Here is a 19625-nt window from a genome sequence, read left to right as displayed (position 1 = left end):
AAGAAGTAAAATACAGCACAATGTCATCAGTTTCAAATTTTTTAATTGTATGACAGTGCAAAATATTGCTCATTTGTAGTGGTCTTTCTTCAACTATTTGGAAAAAAAGATTTAAAAATAACTAAAAACTTGTTGAAAAATAAAGATTTCTCCACATAGAAGTAATCATCAAGTTAAAGTGCCCTCTTTGGGGATTGTAATAGAGATCCATCTGGATTCATCAACTTATTTCTAAACATTTCTTCACAAAGAAAGAAATCTTTAACATCAATCTTTATGGAACATTTCCAGAAAAAAATCTAGCTGTCAACACTGAATATTGCATTGTTCCATTTCTTTTCACACTTTATGAACTTACATTCATATTTTGTTGAAGTATTATTCAATGAATATATTTATTTAACATTTTTAAATTGTTGTTATTTTTAGAATATTTAAAAAAAAATCTCACGTATTCCTATTTGAGAACCACTACCTTAAACCACTTTATTTATCATCATATAACACGGTTTTCTGTCTATCCATCCATTTCTTCACAGGGGATTTCCAGTTCTCAGTATCATCTGATGATAACTCAGAGTTCTGGCTGAGTCCTGATGACAGCCCCCTCAACGCCCGGCTGCTGGTATTTGTGGGACAGGTAAGGAATAAACTGCCACAATTACCTATACAAGGTCTCAAACACAGATAGAAATACTTATTCTAGTTTGCAGGCTTTCCGTGAATCTTCTAAGTCGTTTTTGATATGCTATTGCTTCGCGACAATGTTTTGCTGCAGAAAGGAAGCGGATCACATGAGGCCTCAAACTTTTCAAAGTGCATAAACACTTGCCGGGAATTACAAGTTGTAGGAAAGCCTCTCTGGAGTGGCGCACACAAGCAGAGTTCATCATGTAGCTATACAAGGAGACTTGATGGTGCGTTATAACATTCAGACTGAGGTTGTCTGGTGGCTCTGAATTATGTCGATGACGCACACACAATGCAGATACTGGAAACGACTCTTAGAGGTTTCTTTATTCTGGAATTAAAGCATCTGCTGTTTCGTAGAACATGAAACATGCATAATGGAATATCGTCTGTTCTGTCAGTAATTGGGCAGACAAAATAAACAGGACACCAAGAGTTTAACCTTGTTCTTCTTTATCATACTTGCCAACGCTCCCGGATTTTCCGGGAGACTCCCTGAATTCAGCGCCTCTCCCGAAAACCTCCCGGAAGAAATTTTCTCCCGAAAATCTCCCGAAATTCAGCAGGAGCTGGAGGCCACGCCCCTCCCCCCTCCCCCCAGCTCAAACATGCACAGTTCGAAGCTTGAAAAGGAGCATTGCAGGCAGATCTGACGGCATTTAAAGTCATTTTTAAAAAGGACTGCTAATCCTCCTCCTTTTCGGCCGGACGACCGCGGAGAATTAAAGTAGGAACACTCCGGAGGCAGAAGTTCATTAAGAGGGGCGGACTCACCGGCTCTCAGCCATGTTTCCGTCACACAGAGGAAGTCAAGTCTGCGGGAAGTGAAGAAATCCTCCAGGATAAACGTCTTGTTTGTCAAAGATCTTGCGTTCACAAGACCGAACCTGGCGGGGGACATCACGTCCAGGGGCGCAGCTAATCCAGGTGGGGCCCGACACACAGCCCGCAGGTGGCGGGGGAGAGGAGCCACGAGGCGGGAAAGGAAGGCAGGAATCCGGCCAGGTGAAAAAGCTGACTGGGACGTTGAAAAACCAACGTCGAAGTTGATTAGATCAGTGGGAAAGCGGCAAAGATCCAACAGTGTTTGGCGGTCATACACAAGCAGTGAGCTGACGGAGATGAATATAGATGCAAACAACACAAAAACGAACAGAGTTGACAGCAAGAGACGGCAGGGCAAAGCACATTCTGGCGCCATCTTCTGGTAACTCAGAAGTGACGTTACTCAAATAGTGAAAGGTAAGTGTTGTTGTTGTTTTTTTTGTAACAAGCAAGCACAGTACATTTAGTAGAACTGTGTTTTTATTACTGTGTACTTGATAGGTGCCGTCTGAAATTCAACTATTTCTTTTATTTATATATATAATAAAATACATATATACAGCTAGAATTCACTGAAAGTTAAGTATTTCATACATATATGACTGTATATATATATATATATATATATATATATATATATATATATATATATATATATATATATATATATATATATATGAAATACTCGAGTTGGTGAATTGGCTGTAAATATACACCCCTCCCCTCTTAACCACGCCCCCCGCCCCAACCACACCCCCAAACCACACCTCCGCCCCACCCCTTAACTCCCGAAATCGGATGTCTGAAGGTGGGCAAGTATGCTTTATGGATTTCACATTCACCCAACACCAAAAAGACCAAATGTTGTTTTTTTGCAATTGACAGCCAATGTGCCAATCTTCATCAATAAAGTCTCCTGAGTAAAATCTTCTGAATAAATTCACAAAGGAAAGAAGGTTGAGGGTCAAAGCGCCACATATAAAATGTTCCAGTCAAGTGCGTTTGAGAGTAAAAGGTCCATCCTCAGAATCATCTGTATTCCAACAAGATGTGACATGTCACCCAGGTTTCGTGGGAGCTGAGATTAATTAGCAAGCAGTGAATATTGATGTGACATTTAACAGTGGTGAAATATGATGTTGGGGAAGCGCAGCCGTGGCAAAAGATCATTCATTTTGCCAAAGGCTGTCAGACTGCCTTGCTTCCTCCTTTCTTCAGAATCTCATTGTCTTTCTGATCCACACCCCTGTTCTCATCACCCATCTGCTTTCATGGATACACAAAGGAAGAAATAGGGCTTGCACGATAAAAATGTGTTTGTTATTAATTTAAAACATTTTGGAACTTGTCTGTAGGTTGTAAAGTGCCACATGCTGGGTAGGTGTGAGCGCACTGATTGACACAATAAGATGTGGGCGAAGCACATGCATGCATGCAAACTAGACGAGTCATAGAATGACCGGGCGTTGTGGCTCAGGAGGTAGCGTGTTAGTCCAGTAACCAACCAGGAATTGATTAACGTGGACCCCGACCAACTTTGCCCCCAGGTTCTCCTGCACATAGCTCATGGGTGTCAAACTCTGGCCCGCGGGTCAAATTTGGCCCACCGTGTAATTTCACTTGGCCCTTGAGGCCAAATGAAATTAACATTAGAGCTGGCCCGCCGGTATTATACAGCGTCGGTGCCGCTGTATCACCGCATTCAACGCTAATTCTCATACTTGCCAACCCTCACGATTTTTCCAGGAGAATCCCGAATTTCAGTGATTGTCCCTTTAATTTACTACTTGGCTGCCAGTTACTCCATGATTTGAAAGTCTGCAGTTATCCCACGTAAGAAGATGAGCAGCTGGGCGGTGTCACGTAAATCGCAGCTCTCATCCAAAGCCAGCGAAAAACATTCAAAGTCGGCCGTTCTGTTCTTCAGCTGAAGCTCCAAGATAGTCTCAACCCGCCTCCTTACAGTGCGTCGGGAGAGTGACACGTTTTCGACTGCGCCCCTCTTCTCCAGGCATATCAGCGAAACAGAGTCCAATAAGCACTCCTTAATAAACTCTCGGTCAGAAAACGCCTTACTTTTTCTGGCGATTTTAAAGTTAAAGTACCAATGATTGTCACACACACACTAGGTGTGGTGAAATCTGTCCTCTGCATTCGACCAATCCCCTTGATCACCCCCTGGGAAGTGAGGGGAACAGTGGGCAGCAGCGGTGCCGCGCCCGGGAATCATTTATGGTGATTTAACCCCCAATTACAATCTTGATGCTGAGTGCCAAGCAGGGAGGCAATGGGTCCCATTTTTTGATAGTCTTTGGTATGACTCAGCCGGGATATGAACTCACAACCTACCGATCTCAGGGCACTCTAACCACTAGGCCACTGAGTAAGTCCACTAGGCCAGTGGTCGCCACCTCATCGCAGGGCTCACTATGAAAATATTAGATTTATCAATAATAATACTACTTTGCAGGAATCTTTTTATAGCAGTTACGTCCGGTCTTAATTAACCACGATAAACAAGTGGCGAATGTACACCCTCGATTTCTCTTCAGCTTTCAATTCTCCATATACATCATTCAGAAACCCCGCAAATTTGCTTATATACTGACTTTATCATTAATATAAGCTGTTATAGTCGTTATATTTGTGCGTGTATACAGTATGTCTCAATTTTTTTTTTTTATTCTCTCGCTAACATTCTGGATGTCATTCTTTAATGCCGCCTATATGTAAGAGTGTATACCACGGGTGTCAAACTCATTTTAGATCGGAGGCCACATGGAGAAAAATCCCCTCCCAGCCCCAAATCTACTATTAAAATCACGGCACGATAACTTAAAAATAAAGACAACTTCAGATGGTTTTCTTTGTTTTAAAATAGAATAAGCACATTCTGAAAATGTACAAAACATGTTTTTTTGTTGTTTTTTTTTACATTTACATGTTGCGGTTAATAGTATTCTAGCTTCATTTGTCATTATTTACACTTTCTGGATAAATTATGTGATGATGTTCATCAGTCAACTCATTGGTGTTAATTTTCAATCTATCAAGATAAAAAAAAAATATATCAAAAATCTAATTACAGGATGTTATTTATGTAGTTTGCTCATTTTCCTCAACTGGTGAACTAACATGTGGTTTATTTGTTTTACATATGTAGCATCATCTACAATGATACAAAGAATTGCTATTTGGACATCAAGTTTTAGAACAGCAGTTTCTTTCCTTCAAAAAATTTGGCTAATTTTCATACTTGGTAAACTCATCCCATGGGCCGGATAAAACCTGTTCGCGGGGCCGTGCGTTTGACACCCCCTGTGTATACAAACACAATTCCATTGGACCAGACATTGTTCATTGTCCAAAATTATTAGTAGACATTATTTTTGCCCACAGTTAATTTAGAATGGGATTGTTTTCCTCCCAATCGAAATGTCCAGACTGTTTCAACTGGGGAAATTACCAGTCAGTCTGAGTGTGTGCTACATTTAGAACAAAAAGAGCGAACCTTTTAAAGGGGAACATTATCAGCAGACCTATGTAAGCGTCAATATATACCTTGATGGTGCAGAAAAAAAGACCATGTATTTTTTTAACCGATTTTCGAACCCTAAAAGGGCGAATTTGGCGATTGAAACGCCTTTCAATTGTTCGCTGTCGGAGCAATGACCTTTCACCCGTGACGTTACAACAGGAAGCAATCCGCCATTTTCTCAAACACATTACACACACCAAGTCAAATCAGCTCTGTTATTTTCGGTTTTTTCGATTATTTTCCGTACCTTGGAGACATCACACCTCGTCGGTGTGTTGTAACAACACGAACAGGGACGGATTCAAGTTGACTTACGTAGAGTGTGCTAATCAGACATATCAATGGTCACGGCATGCTAATCGATGCTAACATGCTATTTAGGCTAGCTGTATGTACATATTGCATCATTATGCCTCATTTGTAGCTATATTTGCATCCAGCCTTTCCCTCCACCCACTTTTAATGCCAAACAAACACATACCAATCGACAGATTCAAGTTGCACCAGTGGTCAAAAGATGCAATCTATGGTTAGAAGGCGATCGCCGAATTCGTCCTCGTTGCCGCCGTGTGTCGTGATATGGCGGAATAGCTTAAGTTTCTTCTTCAATTTCATTTTCGCTATCTGCCTCCACACTCCAACCATCCGTTTCAATACATGCGTAATCTGTTGAATCGCTTAAGCCGCTGAAATCCGAGTCTGAATCCGAGCTAATGTCGTTATATCTTTCTGTGTTATCCGCCATGTTTGTTTGTATTGGTTTACGCAGTGACGTCACAGGAAAATGGACGGTGGATTTACGGTTAGCGAAAATCAGGCACTTTAAAGCCTTTTTTCGGGATATTGCGTGATGGGTAAAAATTTGAAAAAAACTTTGAAAAATAGAATAAGCCACTGGGAACTGATTTTTATTGATTTTAACCCTTCTGAAATTGTGATAATGTTCCCCTTTAAGAGTTGTTTGTCATTTAGGAGATCCATTTTTTGGGGGGTCGAAGCAACAATGTGCAATTACGTTTTTCCCCCATTTTTGTGTGGACAGTCATTAGACTTTTAGCAGGCAGTTGTTTGTTCCACATTCAAAAATAGTAACTACTTTAACAAATATCCCCCTGTCCACCAGTTCTACTAAATTATACGTTGTATGTGAAATAAAAATGTAGATCCAACACGACACTGAATGTGAGAATTGCAGTTTATAGCATATACTGTGTTTTTTTCAGGAGGAAGTCTGGGTCAGAGAAGTCAAAATCAATATACCACTTGACAGCAACTGTCGCTGCACATTGTCAGTCCGAGACTTTATCTTGAAAGTGGTAATGTTACATTAGTCCGAGGAAAGGCTTGAGCTATTCTAAGCTTCATCTTAATTGAAGCTCAGCTTTAAACCAACCAGACATGAAGGAACATGGCTGCAATCAAAACTCTAGACACTGCAATTGAAATGGAGATTCAGTTTCAAGGCACCAGATATTAAATAGACTATTCCTGTCCTTTCAGAAGTCTGGGTGAGACAAATGTAACGTGATGGAAAATATATTTCAGAGTGGTATATGGGGGTTTTGTCACCTCACAAATGCATTTCCATATGTCCTTCCTCGCAATTAACACTTTTCAAATGTGTGACATAATTCACACGCCATTGGGACGTATTAGGACAGTGTTTGATGGAATATGGTATGCACGGAACAACAGTGTTTGTCATACATTTATTTGTGGTGGTTGACCACAACTATTATGTTTTATTTCCTCACTGTTTGTCTCCCCACTCTCTTGCGGCGCCCATTAAATTTACAAAACGGTTGGCCTTTGATTTTTTTCAGATTTAGAATCTTGTAAAGAATGAAGGCAATGAATAATTCTGACTCAGGGACATGCTTTGACGATCATAAAACCTTGATTTAATGTACAATAAATATTGTAAGTACAGCCTTTTAACATTCATAACAGTCATACAGGTGTAAAAAGAAAGTTAACCACAGTATAGTAAAACAAACAAAAAATATGACCCGCTCTTAACTAATAAGAATGAATGATGTGCAGCGTGCAGGAAAATTAAAAGTGAATAGACCTGCATTAAGACTTATGTAAGCTGATTTTGCAGGTTAAAACTTGTAAAAAAAAAAGAAGTTAATGACTCAATATTGACAACTAAAACATATTCACCCCGGTCATGCTTGAATGCTGTATATTGTAATGATTTCCATTTTAATTTTCCGGTTTTTGTTATTGTCAATAGTAACAAAAGAAAAACACCCAGAAGAGCCAAATTAGTATTTTATAACGCTAGCCCTACTGTAATCTTTTAGATCAGGGGTCTCAAACACGCGGTCCGTGAGACGTTATTTAGCGGCCCGCACCTTAATATGAAAATTTAATGTTAGGACGGCCCGCAAGTTTTATATGAATGGCGCTTTACAGCGTCATACTTGTATACCATCGATTTTTCTGGGAGATTCCCAATTTTCAGTGCCACTCCTGGGGTAATCATTCTCCCGAATTTCACCCGAAAAACAGTATTAAGGGGGCACCACGAAGACACTGCCTTTATCATTCTCTACAACCTGTACAAACAGCGTGCCAGCCCAGCCACATGTTGGCATAAATAGACGCAATAAGCGACTGCAAGACATAGTTGATCAACAGCCACACAGGTCACACTGAGGGTGGCCGTATAAACAACTCTAACACTGTTACAAATATGCTCCACACTGTGAACCCACACCAACCAAGAATGACAAACACATTTTGGGAGAACATCTGCACCGTAACACAACAGAAACACAACAGAAAAAATACCTAGAGTCCCATGCAGCCCTAACTCTTCTGGGCTACAATATGTGCTCAATCTTTCACAAGAAAGGATGGGGCGAGGTACACCCCTTTGTCCACAACTGTGTGAGCAAATGGTCAAACCATTTAAGAACAATGTTTCTCAAAGTGCAATTGCAAGAAATTTAGGGATTTCAACATATACGGTCCATAATATCATCAAAAGGTTCAGAGAATCTGGAAAAATCACTCACTTCACAATTCAATTCACAAGTTTATTGACATGACCATATAACATTTACAATAGTGGTGAATATCATCATTTAACGACGTTGGTACGTGAAAGGGTCCCCAAATAAGCTATAAGAAGCTTTTGACAGGGGGTCCAAAGGACAATATATACATGGAAAGATCAAATATGGTAGCAAGCACAACAACAAAAAACAAAACAACAACAACGCTATATGATGAACACAAGATAATAGTACTAAAGCAAGCATACACATACATCCATACATTCATTCAACCATGCAAAACCCAACAGTAGTCTACCCCACATGAGGCATTAAAGATAGTTGGTTAATAGGTAAGTTTTCAGTTTGGTTTTAAGGTGGAGAATGGATACAACATCTTGAGGCTCTCATTAAGCTGGTTCCAAATCTTTGGTCCCCTTCATAAGACACTGTGAGCGGTACAAGCCAGTAAACGATGTTTACCTGATATCAGATCTAAGTTAGGAGTGTAATGGGCATGCTGGGGATGGGAGATAGGAACCAAACTACAGAGCCCAAGATTCAGCCTATAAAGGACTTGCTGGGTTAAACAAGCATTTTGATAAATATTTAACTGTCAGTCTTAAGAGTTGATATTTATGAAATAAATGACGAGTGGAGGCATTAAACTTGGACCATGACAGGGCCCTTATGATTTTCTTTTGCATGGATTCTAATTTGTGAAAGTAGGTAGAGAAGGTGTTACAGCAGATGATATTCCAGTAGTTTAGATGTGGTTCAAAGAGAGTTTTATACAAGGTAAGTAGAGCATAAAGAGGAAGATAATGACGAAGGTGAAAGAACAGGCCAACATATTTGGATCATTTGTTTAACAGATGGCTAATGTGACATTTGAAAATGAGGTATTCGTCAATGATGACCCCCAGGAATTTTGTGGAGTATACTATCTGTATTTCCTGCCCATTGATGTTGATATAGCAGTGCTTAGTATTTGTCCAGTTTTTATTAGAACGAAATAGAACGTAAGCGGCATGGCCAGCAACCAACATTGAATGACCGTGACCTTCGATCACTCAGACGGCACTGTACCAAAGACCGTCATCAATCTCTAGAGGATATCACCACATAGGCTCAGGAACACTTCAGAAAACCACTGTCACTAAATACAGTTCGTCGCTACATCTGTAAGTGTAAGTTAAAGCTCTACTATGCAAAGCGATAGCCATTTATCAACAACATCCAGAAACGCCGCCGGCTTCTCTGGGCCCGAGATCATCAAAGATGGACTGATGCAAAGTGGAAAAGTGTTAAGTGGTCTGACGAGCCCACATTTCAAATTGTTTTTGGAAATGTTCGACATTGTATCATCCGGACCAAAAGGGAAAGCGAACCATCCAGACTGTTATCGACGCAAAGTGTAAAAGCCAGCATGTGTGATGGTATGGGGGTGTATTAGTGCCCAAGGCATGGGTAACTTACACATGTGTGATGGTATGGGGGTGCATTAGTGCCCAAGGCATGGGTAACTTACACATCTGTGAAGGCACCATTAATGCTGAAAGGTACATACAGGTTTTGGAACAACATATGCTGCCATCTAAGCGCCGTCTTTTTCATGGACGCCCCTGTTTATTTCAGCAAGACAATGCCAAGCCACATTCAGCACGTGTTACAACAGCGTGGCTTCATTAAAAAAAAAAAAAAAAGAGTGCGGGTAATTTCCTGGCCCACCTGCAGTCCAGACCTGTCTCCCATGGAAAATGTGTGGCGCATTATGAAGCATAAATACGACAGTGGAGACCCCGGACTGTTGAAGGACTGAAGCTCTACATAAAACAAGAATGGGAAAGAATTGCATCGACGGGAAAAAAAAAACTGAGATGTATTTAAAAAGGTAGCGAGGGAAAGGGAGAATCCTGGCTTCATTTGGACTCAAACAAATACGGGTGTGATGGAAGACAAGCAGGTATACTCTGCAAAGAAGAAAGCGTACACAAATATTTTCATGCTGCATTTGTGAACTCTAAACTGACTAGCAATAACTCTGTCTTCAGGACAACTGGTAAGGTTGTCCAGAACAATAGCAACCCTCATTTGAAGCGGTATCGGGGAAAAAACAAACAGTCTTTTCCTTCGGACTTCAAACTTTTTCCATCGATCCAAAAAGCTTATTGATTGAACTTTGAGACATTTGAAAGTTTTCTTTCCATTCTGCCTCCCAAAATTCTTCACAACAACTCTCTCCCATAAGTCTTTGCTTTGGACCTGCATTTAATCGAGTAATTCCGAGACCTTCTTGGTAGTAGTGTCATGTTTGTTGCTCAATGTAAGATCCCTTTTTGGATTCTGTCTGCTATTTAACATCAGCATGATGATTAAATGTGTAATATTTGTCATCTGTGGCAATATTACATCGGACATCGAGTACAACAAGAACTGGGCTATTAACTTGGAAATAGCTACAAAGATGCCTTTTTTTGGTGTGACGTCATAAGTCAGATGGAGAAGCACAACATTTATCAGCGCTAAAAGGAAATAAGCGCCCAGCGTATGACCAATAGTCGCATTAGAGAGCTGAATAGACACATGGAAATGTAGTCACTGTTGCTGCTCTTTCCGTTTTCGAGGGCCTGGGTCGATCGTTTCCGAGTTAGGGGTTGTGACGTGTACATTTTTTCTTCTCCATGATGAGGGTGAACCCATAACGTGCTAAATGGCTGCCTGAGTGTGTTTGATTTAATGTGGGAAATTGGATTAGTCCACTCTGTCCAATTGTGCAAATTCATTGAGCTGATGTGACAAGGCTTAATTTGTTGGCTGCATGTGAAGCTTGTGTACCTGGGAAAATCCATAAATTACCCGTAACTTTGCATAAAGCGCAGAGTTCAAAGTGTGGGAAATTACGGCAATAGTTGTTTAACCGCGGTCTCTGTTGATGGATCTTTCACAGTTCACACATAGACGACACTGTACCTGGAGACTCACCCATTTGTATTCACTACAAGACTTTTTGGTCCTGACTTTTCTCCAACTCTATCGACTTCTGCTGAATTTCTAGTTTTCTCACTTATTAATGTTCTTCGCCGTACACTGAAGATGTGCCGCATCTTGCCAGAAACCAATAGTGTGTTGCAGTCACGCACGTTTTAATGATGATTCCTCCAAAGCAGAAAAAAACCTCAGAAGAGCTACTGATGCTCTACTTTCTGCAGTTGTCACTTCCGCCAGTGAGCGCATCAAAACATCATGAAAACTTAACAGCAGCCTTGGAGAGGTAAAGTTTGCCAGTGCATACTCGAGTCAATTTGCCTTTGCACAATAAACCACATATTGCCAAGAGACAAGCATAGACTAGAACAAAGAAAACAGTTGGAGAGGATGTAGGTTATGAATAACTGCACCAATATGAAGATGTGGGAAGTTCTGACACTAAGGAGCACTAAGAAGTTTTTGATGTATTTTAATATGCGACATTTATATGCTGAAGATGTACCAGTTTGGACATTAGAGTCTATATAGGATGGGATATGATGTATCTTTATTGTCATTGCACAAGTACAACGAAATTTTGTTGTACTTGAGTCAGAATGTCAGTATAGGAGGCTGGTTTTACAAACCCCGTTTCCATATGGGTTGGGAAATTGTGTTGCGTGTAAATATAAACGGAATACAATGATTTTAAAATCCTTTTCAACCCATATTCAGTTGAATGCACTACAAAGACAAGATATTTGATGTTCAAGCTCATAACCTTTTTTTTTTTTTTTTTTGCAAAAAATAAATAACTTAGAATTTCATGGCTGCAACAAATGCCGAAGTAGTTGGGAAAGGGCATGTTCACCACTGTTACATCACCTTTTCTTTTAACAACACTCAATAATTTTGGGGGATTTTAGGAAACTAATTCTTGAAGCTTTGAAAGTGGAATTCTTTCCCATTCTTGTTTTATGTTGAGCTTCAGTCCTTCAACAGTCCGGGGTCTCCACTGCCATATTTTATGCTTCATAATGCGCCACACATTTTGGATGGGAGACAGGTCTGGACTGCAGGCGGGCCAGGAAAGTACCCGCACTTTTTTTTTTTACAAAGCCACGCTGTTGTAATACGTGCTGAATGTGGCTTGACATTGTTTTGCTAAAATAAGCAGGGGCGTCCATGAAAAAGACGGCGCTTAGATGATAGCATATGTTGTTCCAAAACCTGTATGTACCTTTCAGCATTAATGGTGCCTTCACACATGTGTAAGTTACCCATGCCTTGGGCACTAATACACCCCCATACCATCACACATGCTGGCTTTTGGATCTTTGCATCGATAACAGTCTGGATGGTTCGCTTCCCCTTTGGTCCGGATGACACAATATCGAATATTTCCCCAAAAATTTGAAATTTGGACTCGTCAGACAACAGAACACTTTTCCACTTTGCATCAGTCCATTTTAGATGATCTCGGGCCCAGAGAAGCCGGCGGCGTTTCTGGATGTTGTTGATAAATGGCTTTCGCTTTGCATCGTAGAGTTTTAACTTACACTTACAGATGAAGCGACCAACTGTATTTAGTGACAGTGGTTTTCTGAAGTGTTCCTGAGCCCATGTGGTGATATCCTTTAGAGATTGATGTTGGTTTTTTGATACAGTGCTGTCTGAGGGATCGAAGGTCATGGTCATTCAATGTTGGTTTTTTGGCCATGCCGCTTACATGGAGTGATTTCTCCAGATCCTCTGAACCTTTTGATGATATTATGGAGCGTAGATGTTGAAATCCCTAAATGTCTTGCAATTGCACTTTGAGAAAGGTTGTTCTTAAACTGTTTGACTATTTGCTCACACAGTTGTGGACAAAGGGGTGTACCTCGCCCCATCCTTTCTTGTGAAAGACTGAGCATTTTTTGAAAGCCGTTTTTATAGCCAATCATGGCACCCACCTGTTCCCAATTAGCCTGCACACCTGTGGGATGTTACATATAAGTGTTTGATGAGCATTCCTCAACTATATCAGTATTTATTGCCACCTTTTCCAACTTCTTTGTCACGTGTTGCTGGCATCAAATTCTAAAGCTAATGATTATTTGCAACAACAAAAAAATGTTTATCAGTTTGAACATGAAATATGTTGTCTTTGTAGCATATTCAACTGAATATGGGTTAGAAAATGCTTTGCAAATCATTGTATTCCGTTTATATTTACATTTAACACAATTCCCTAACTCATATGGAAACGGGGTTTGTACATCACAACATTGAAAGAAAGAATGATTTCACTTTCCAGAATCATTCATCCGTTTTCAAAAATGTCGTCCCTATAGACCGAATACAGATGGTGATTGAAAGTGTGTTTCTCAGAGAGAACCGAGTTGTTGGTGGTCCGCACACTTCAACTGGATTGTCCCGTATCCATTGAGTCATACTCTACCCTCTATATTGCTTCTATTAGTCATATTCCGTGCTCTGCTGCCTCTGTGTTGACCGCCTGTCTGATTCCTGTGTCCTGGATTGTGTCTTGCAGCTGGGTACAGAGTGGACCGCTCCAGGCGAGTTCAGCAAGTTCAGGTCTCAGTCCTCCAAGTCCGTGCAGTAAGTACCTGTGACATTCTCACTTCTACATTTCTCATAGAGCACTTTGCATCATTTTAAAGCAACACAATATTAACTTTTGTGTGGCACCGTCACCAGCGACCCCAAATGTCCTAAGCGGCAGAATAATATTGGCCTGTGATGAGGAAGATTTCTTTTTAAAATGTGGCAATCTTGAAACACCATGAAATGGTTAGAAGCACTTCAGCTTGCTTTTAAAGGCCTACTGAAATGATATTTTCTTATTTAAACGGGGATAGCAGCTCCATTCTATGTGTCATACTTCATCATTTCGCCATATTTCCATATTTTTGTTGAAAGGATTTAGTAGAGAACATCCACGATAAAGTTCGCAACTTTTGGTCGCTAATAAAAAAGCCTTTGCCTGTACCGGAAGTAGCAGACGATGATGTCACCGGTGTGAGGGCTCCTCACGTCCTCACATTGTTTTTAACGGGAGCCTCCAGCAGCAAGAGCTATTCGGACCGAGAAAGCGTCAATTTCCCCATTAATTTGAGCGAGGATGAAAGATTTGTGGATGAGGATATTGATAGTGAAGGACTAGAAGAAAAATCAAAAAATGAATAAATAAAGTTATAAAAAAGAAAAGGCGATTGCTTTGGGAGCGATTCAGATGTTTTTGGACACATTTACTAAGCTAATTCTGGGAAATCCCTTTTCTTTCTATTGTGTTCCTAGTGTTTTAGTGAGTTAAATAGTACCTGATAGTCGGAGGGGTGTGTCCGTTTGATCTCCGTTTGAGTTTGAACATCAAATATGTTGTCTTTGTAGCATATTCAACTGAATATGGCTTGAAAAGGATTTGCAAATCATTGTATTCTGTTTATATTTACATCTAACACAATTTCCCAACACATATGGAAACGGGGTTGTACAATATGAAAACAAAATATTTATTTCATATCCAAAAAACAGCAAATTGCAGGAAATGTTTGCTCAATGACAAAAGCAAAATGGATTAACAGCAAGGTTTCCAACAACAAAGAGAGTGCTGGTGTCAGCAGGAAGGAGAAGGGACAAGCGTAATCAAGCTGGCCTTTGCAGCCAATCAGCCAGTCCCAGCCTGATGTGACACATCTGGACACAGCTGCAACTAATCAAGGAAGGAAAAACCCAAATAAAAACACAGAACCCAAAATTCAATTAAAAGACAAACAGGGGAAATAAAAAGAACTGCCAGCGACTCTACAATACTACTGATATATTTAAGGTAGGTTAAAGTGTGTTAATGTTATATAGTCAGATTACTTGTAATGTTTTCATCATTACATTATTATAAATCACATGTTTTAGTTGGAATTACTTTAAAAGCATACTTGAATTTTTCACTTAATAACACATGAGTGGAAACTTTTGTTTTGTTAAATTATGTAGAACAAATGGCTAACGGGTGGTAACGTTAGCTGTGGTGCGAGTGGTAATACGAGAAAAAGAAGGTGCGATTCTGGTAACAAATGAAGGAAGAATTAATTCCCAAGAAAAACAGCAGGAGGTCCACCAGCTGGCGGTGGTTTGGCTTCAAGTGGGAATATGTCGAACAGACAACCGTAATTTGTCAAGTGTGGGGCAAAAGCGTTGCTACAAAATGTAGCATTACTGCTAATATGTAGCATCATTTGAAAAGTCACCTGCTAGAGAATGAAGAGTGTTTACTCCGCATGTCAACATCTCCGTTCGGTGCCACACCAAAAAAAAATTCAGAGGCAACCATTTCCACATCAACATCGTATTAAAAAATAGTCAACAACAGAAGGAGATAATGTCCGCAGGAACCTACCACATAGTGAAGGACATACACTATTTGATTTCCTTTTATGCAGCTCAATTTTTTGACAGTTATTGAAATATCTTGTGTGACATCATGCACAAAAGTGCACTTCATTAGTTTTAAACTATTGTAGTGGTGTTCTGTACAAAAAGTGCACTTTAGTTTAGTGTTGTTTCGATATGTCATCTCAATGACATCATGCACAAAAGTGCACTCATAGCTTGTTTTAAAATGACAATCTTGCACTTTCAGTTTTGATATGACATGAATGTTTGTGCCTCTGCTTAATAACTGTTTAATAAATACACTTTTGGTAAATTGATTTAGTTGTGATTTCCCCCTCTGCATGAAAGTTTAAAATTAGCAAAGGCAAAATTACAAGATATGTATTGTGTATAGTGACATGGCCTAAAAATATCGAGATGTTATAAAAAGCCCATATAGCCCAGCCCTAAGGCGAACACACCCCTACAGAGCTGAAAATATTTTGTGGTGTACCTCAGGGATCAATACTTGGACCAAAATTGTTCAAATGACATTTGTAAAGTTACAAAGGACTTAAAGTTAGTGTTATTTGCAGATGACAGAACTGCATTTTGTTCAGGAGAGAACACACATGAGCAAATTCAAATAATAACAGAAGAAATGTACAAATTAAAAAGATGGTTTGACAAAAACAGGCTATCTTTGAATCTCAATAAGACTAAATTATTGCTTTTTGTCTATAACTTCACGGCCTTCCGGTGGCAGAGGGGTTAGTGCGTCTGCCTCACAATACGAAGGTCCTGAGTAGTCTGGGGTTCAATCCCGGACTCGGGATCTTTCTGTGTGGAGTTTGCATGTTCTCCCCGTGAATGCGTGGGTTCCCTCTGGGTACTCTGGCTTCCTCCCACTTCCAAAGACATGCACCTGGGGATAGGCCCCTCCCACCTCCAAAGACATGCACCTGGTGATAGGTTGATTGGCAACACTAAATTGGCTCTAGTTTGTGAATGTGAGTGTGAATGTTGTCTGTCTATCTGTGTTGGCCCTGCGATATGGATTGGCGACTTGTCCAGGGTGTACACTGCCTTCCGCCCGATTGTAGCTGAGATAGGCGCCAGCACCCTCCGCGACCCCAAAGGGAATAAGCGGTAGAAAATGGATGAATGGATGGTATAACTTCACCTTTCTCGTTAGCTTTTAAGCCAAAGTGCGTCCGTTCTCCTTTTTCTGTCCGCACACTGTCTGCTTGTAAGTATAAGTGATTGTGTGCCGCCAAACATGCTTCTCCGCTCGTAAACAAGCAATGACTCGACGTGATGGAGACGAGGGCGAGCGGGGTCGGGGGCGGGGTTCAGGACCAGTACTTTTCAGAGGAGGTATAGTACCAGTCATTCGTATCGCGGTAATATACTAATTAATACCGGTATACCGTAAAACCCTACTCTGAAACTGGTTTGTATTTATGAGCATTGTTTACCAATCCCCATCCATTTTCTACCGCTTGTCCCTTTTGGGGTTGCGGGAGGAGCTGGAGCGTATCGCAGGGCCAACACCGATAAACAGGCAACATTCACATTGTTTACACTTTTTGATCAATTTGTTATGAAGTGGCATAACTGTCAATGTGTATGTGTTTTGCATATTTGTGGCATTTTTTGTTGTTGTTGTAAAACAAAGTGCTCTAGTAGAGTGGTGGCAGATGACATTGCTTGGATGTTTGCTGTCTAACCCCCTGAGATTTACCTCCACTCCCATCCGTTAATACCACCCAAAGTATAAAGTGATTCATAATTCTTCTGACATGTGACCACATTTCATCTACCAGAGATAAAACGGTTGAAAAGATATGGTTTCAGGGCTGTAGGTCATGGTGGAAGTTGACTTAGGCTCAATTTGAATGCTCCTAAGTATCACACGCTTTAGGGGAAGTGCTTCAAAGCTACCGAATAAGTCGTTCCGAGCATAATTAGGCAACATTTTCTTTGATGTTCTTCTTCGTGGGCGTGCATTGAAGAGCATATTGCAGCTTTTTTACACAGCAAGTACATGTGTGTTGGTTACCAAATGCATTATTTCTCTACTATCCTGTCCATGGTGATCCACGGAGGTCGAATCGAGGCTTGAACGAAACTTGCGCTATCACCAGCTATGCCTGGCAACTGCATGGGGAGACTCTTCACTTCAAATGTAGAACTGATAAAGCCTTCTAGGATGAAAAGTGAAAACCATTCCATACATTTTTTTGCTGGTTCGGATTGCGGATTGTAGTAGTCTAAGTAGAGAAGATCAGCCTGGAACCGCCAGTCAGTTCCACCAGGGGACACAGAGGTCTACCCAGGCATAACCCTTCAGTGTCTTCGGAATCACAATCAGAAGTACTCTATTAATCCCCGAGGGAATAAACTTCCGGCGCACCTTACAAAAAAGGTGAGAAACAGGTAAACGCTAGAGAGGGAGTCCAGACTGAGACCAAGGAGAGAAAAAACTCACAGCCATAGCATACATAAACATGTGTGTAAGAGGAAAACATCAAAGAACACAAAGGACATTAAAAGAGCAGAGCTGATGCAACCACCTACCACTCCATTAGTGTCATTTCTACATACAGCTACAAAAGTAAAACAACAAAAATCCAAAGAAGAATTAACCAATAATATATATTGCGCACACACGATTGCACCATGCATAGACAAGCAACCAAACAAAAACATCATTTCAACACCCATATACACTGCGGTGGCCTCTGCCGTGTTCCACGCTATCGTCTGCTGGGCATACTTGCCAACCTTGAGACCTCCAAATTCAGGAGACGGGGAGGGGGTTTGGTGGTAGCGTGGGTGTACATTGTAGCGTCCCGGAAGAGTTAGTTGCAAGGGGTTCTGGGTATTTGTTCTGTTGTGTTCATGTTGTGGTATGGTGCGGATGTTCTCCCGAAATGTGTTTGCCATTCTATTTTGTGGGTGTGAGTTCACAGTGTGGCACATATTTGTAACAGTGTTAAAGTTGTTTATACGGCCACCCTCAGTGTGACCTGTATGGTTGTTGATCAAGTATGCCTTGCTTTCACTTTTGAGTGTCTGTAAAAGCCACATGTATTCGTAATTGGGCCGACATGCTGTTTATACGGAGGAAAAGCGGATGTGACGACAGGTGAGAGAGGACGCTAAAGGCAGTGCCTCTAAGGCACGCCCCTAATATTGTTGTCCGGGTGGAATTTGGGAGAAATCCGGGAGAATGGTTGTCCCCGGAGATTTTCGGAGGGGCAATGAAATTTGTGAGTCTCCCGAAGAAATCGGGAGGGTTGGCAAGTATGCGGCTGGAGTGTGCGAGAGCATGGCCAGAGACAGGAGCAGACCCAACAAAGCAACCAAGAGACCCGACTCCACCCTCGGCCGTCCACTAACTCTCGGCCAGTGTCCAGTCTACATGGATCAGCAAGGATGCGTCTGAGAAGTGTCCGATACCTGCTCATTCAGCCAAGACCCTGTGAAGCTTGTCTGTCCCGTTTCATCCGCATATCCTCCAGTCTCTCGGAACGTAGGTCTACTCCTTCTGATTGGGCATTCCTGCAACACTTCCCAAAGGAGGTGTCCATCAGGGCAAGATTGCTTCCCTCAATTTGAAGGAGAAGCAGCTCTACTCTGAACTCCGCCCGGAGAACAGAGCTTCTCAACCGAGAAAAGGTCAAACGTCTTTAACAAGCAAGAAGTCCAGTTGCCTCGATTCAACTTTTGCACATTCTTTTGAGTGTGTTGTGTGACACACATTGGCTTGTTTGGCTGCAAATCATTTATTTGTCTGAGCCTTTGATTTTTTTCCACGCTCCTGTTTGCATCTTAAGAGTTTGGAGAAAAGTCAACATCATTCTGTGATAATGTCATGGACAGACTGGCATTTCAAAGGGCATGCCCACATTCAGCTTGGTCATTAGCGGCTGATTATAACACAGTAATCTCCAGCATCGAATGATTTTAGTTACATTTTACAAGTGTACATTTGAGATAAGTCAAGTTGGTGTACAATATGTGCACTTACATACATCTTTGAAGCTTGATGAACGCAGTGCTGCGTATGCAGAAGGGAGGTCAACTACAGAAACCATGCAGCTTTGAGGGCATTAATAGGAAGGCGGTATGCCGGACAATACTGACAGGTAATGACATGTTCCTACAATATACAGTATATATACAGTAGATGTATAAACATGTACATATTTCAT

At 41.0% G+C, this 19625-nt stretch overlaps 1 protein-coding gene across 1 annotated transcript in view; it reads left to right on the top strand.

Annotated features, from left to right (window-relative positions):
* The window catches only part of LOC133563492 (N-acetyl-beta-glucosaminyl-glycoprotein 4-beta-N-acetylgalactosaminyltransferase 1-like), a 460693-nt gene that overhangs the window by 319425 nt on the left and 121643 nt on the right, over positions 1 to 19625 (top strand). Inside the window, exons 6-7 of the mRNA XM_061917651.1 lie at positions 540 to 640; positions 13565 to 13632. Of these exons, the coding sequence (XP_061773635.1) occupies positions 540 to 640; positions 13565 to 13632 (169 nt within the window). The remainder of the gene's footprint in view (positions 1 to 539; positions 641 to 13564; positions 13633 to 19625) is intronic.

This window comes from Nerophis ophidion, linkage group LG12 (genome assembly GCF_033978795.1).
Source record: "Nerophis ophidion isolate RoL-2023_Sa linkage group LG12, RoL_Noph_v1.0, whole genome shotgun sequence".
NCBI classification, from domain to species: Eukaryota; Metazoa; Chordata; class Actinopteri; order Syngnathiformes; family Syngnathidae; genus Nerophis; species Nerophis ophidion.
The sequence above is the reverse complement of the archived record's forward strand: the minus strand, read 5'-3'. Positions and strand labels throughout refer to the sequence as shown.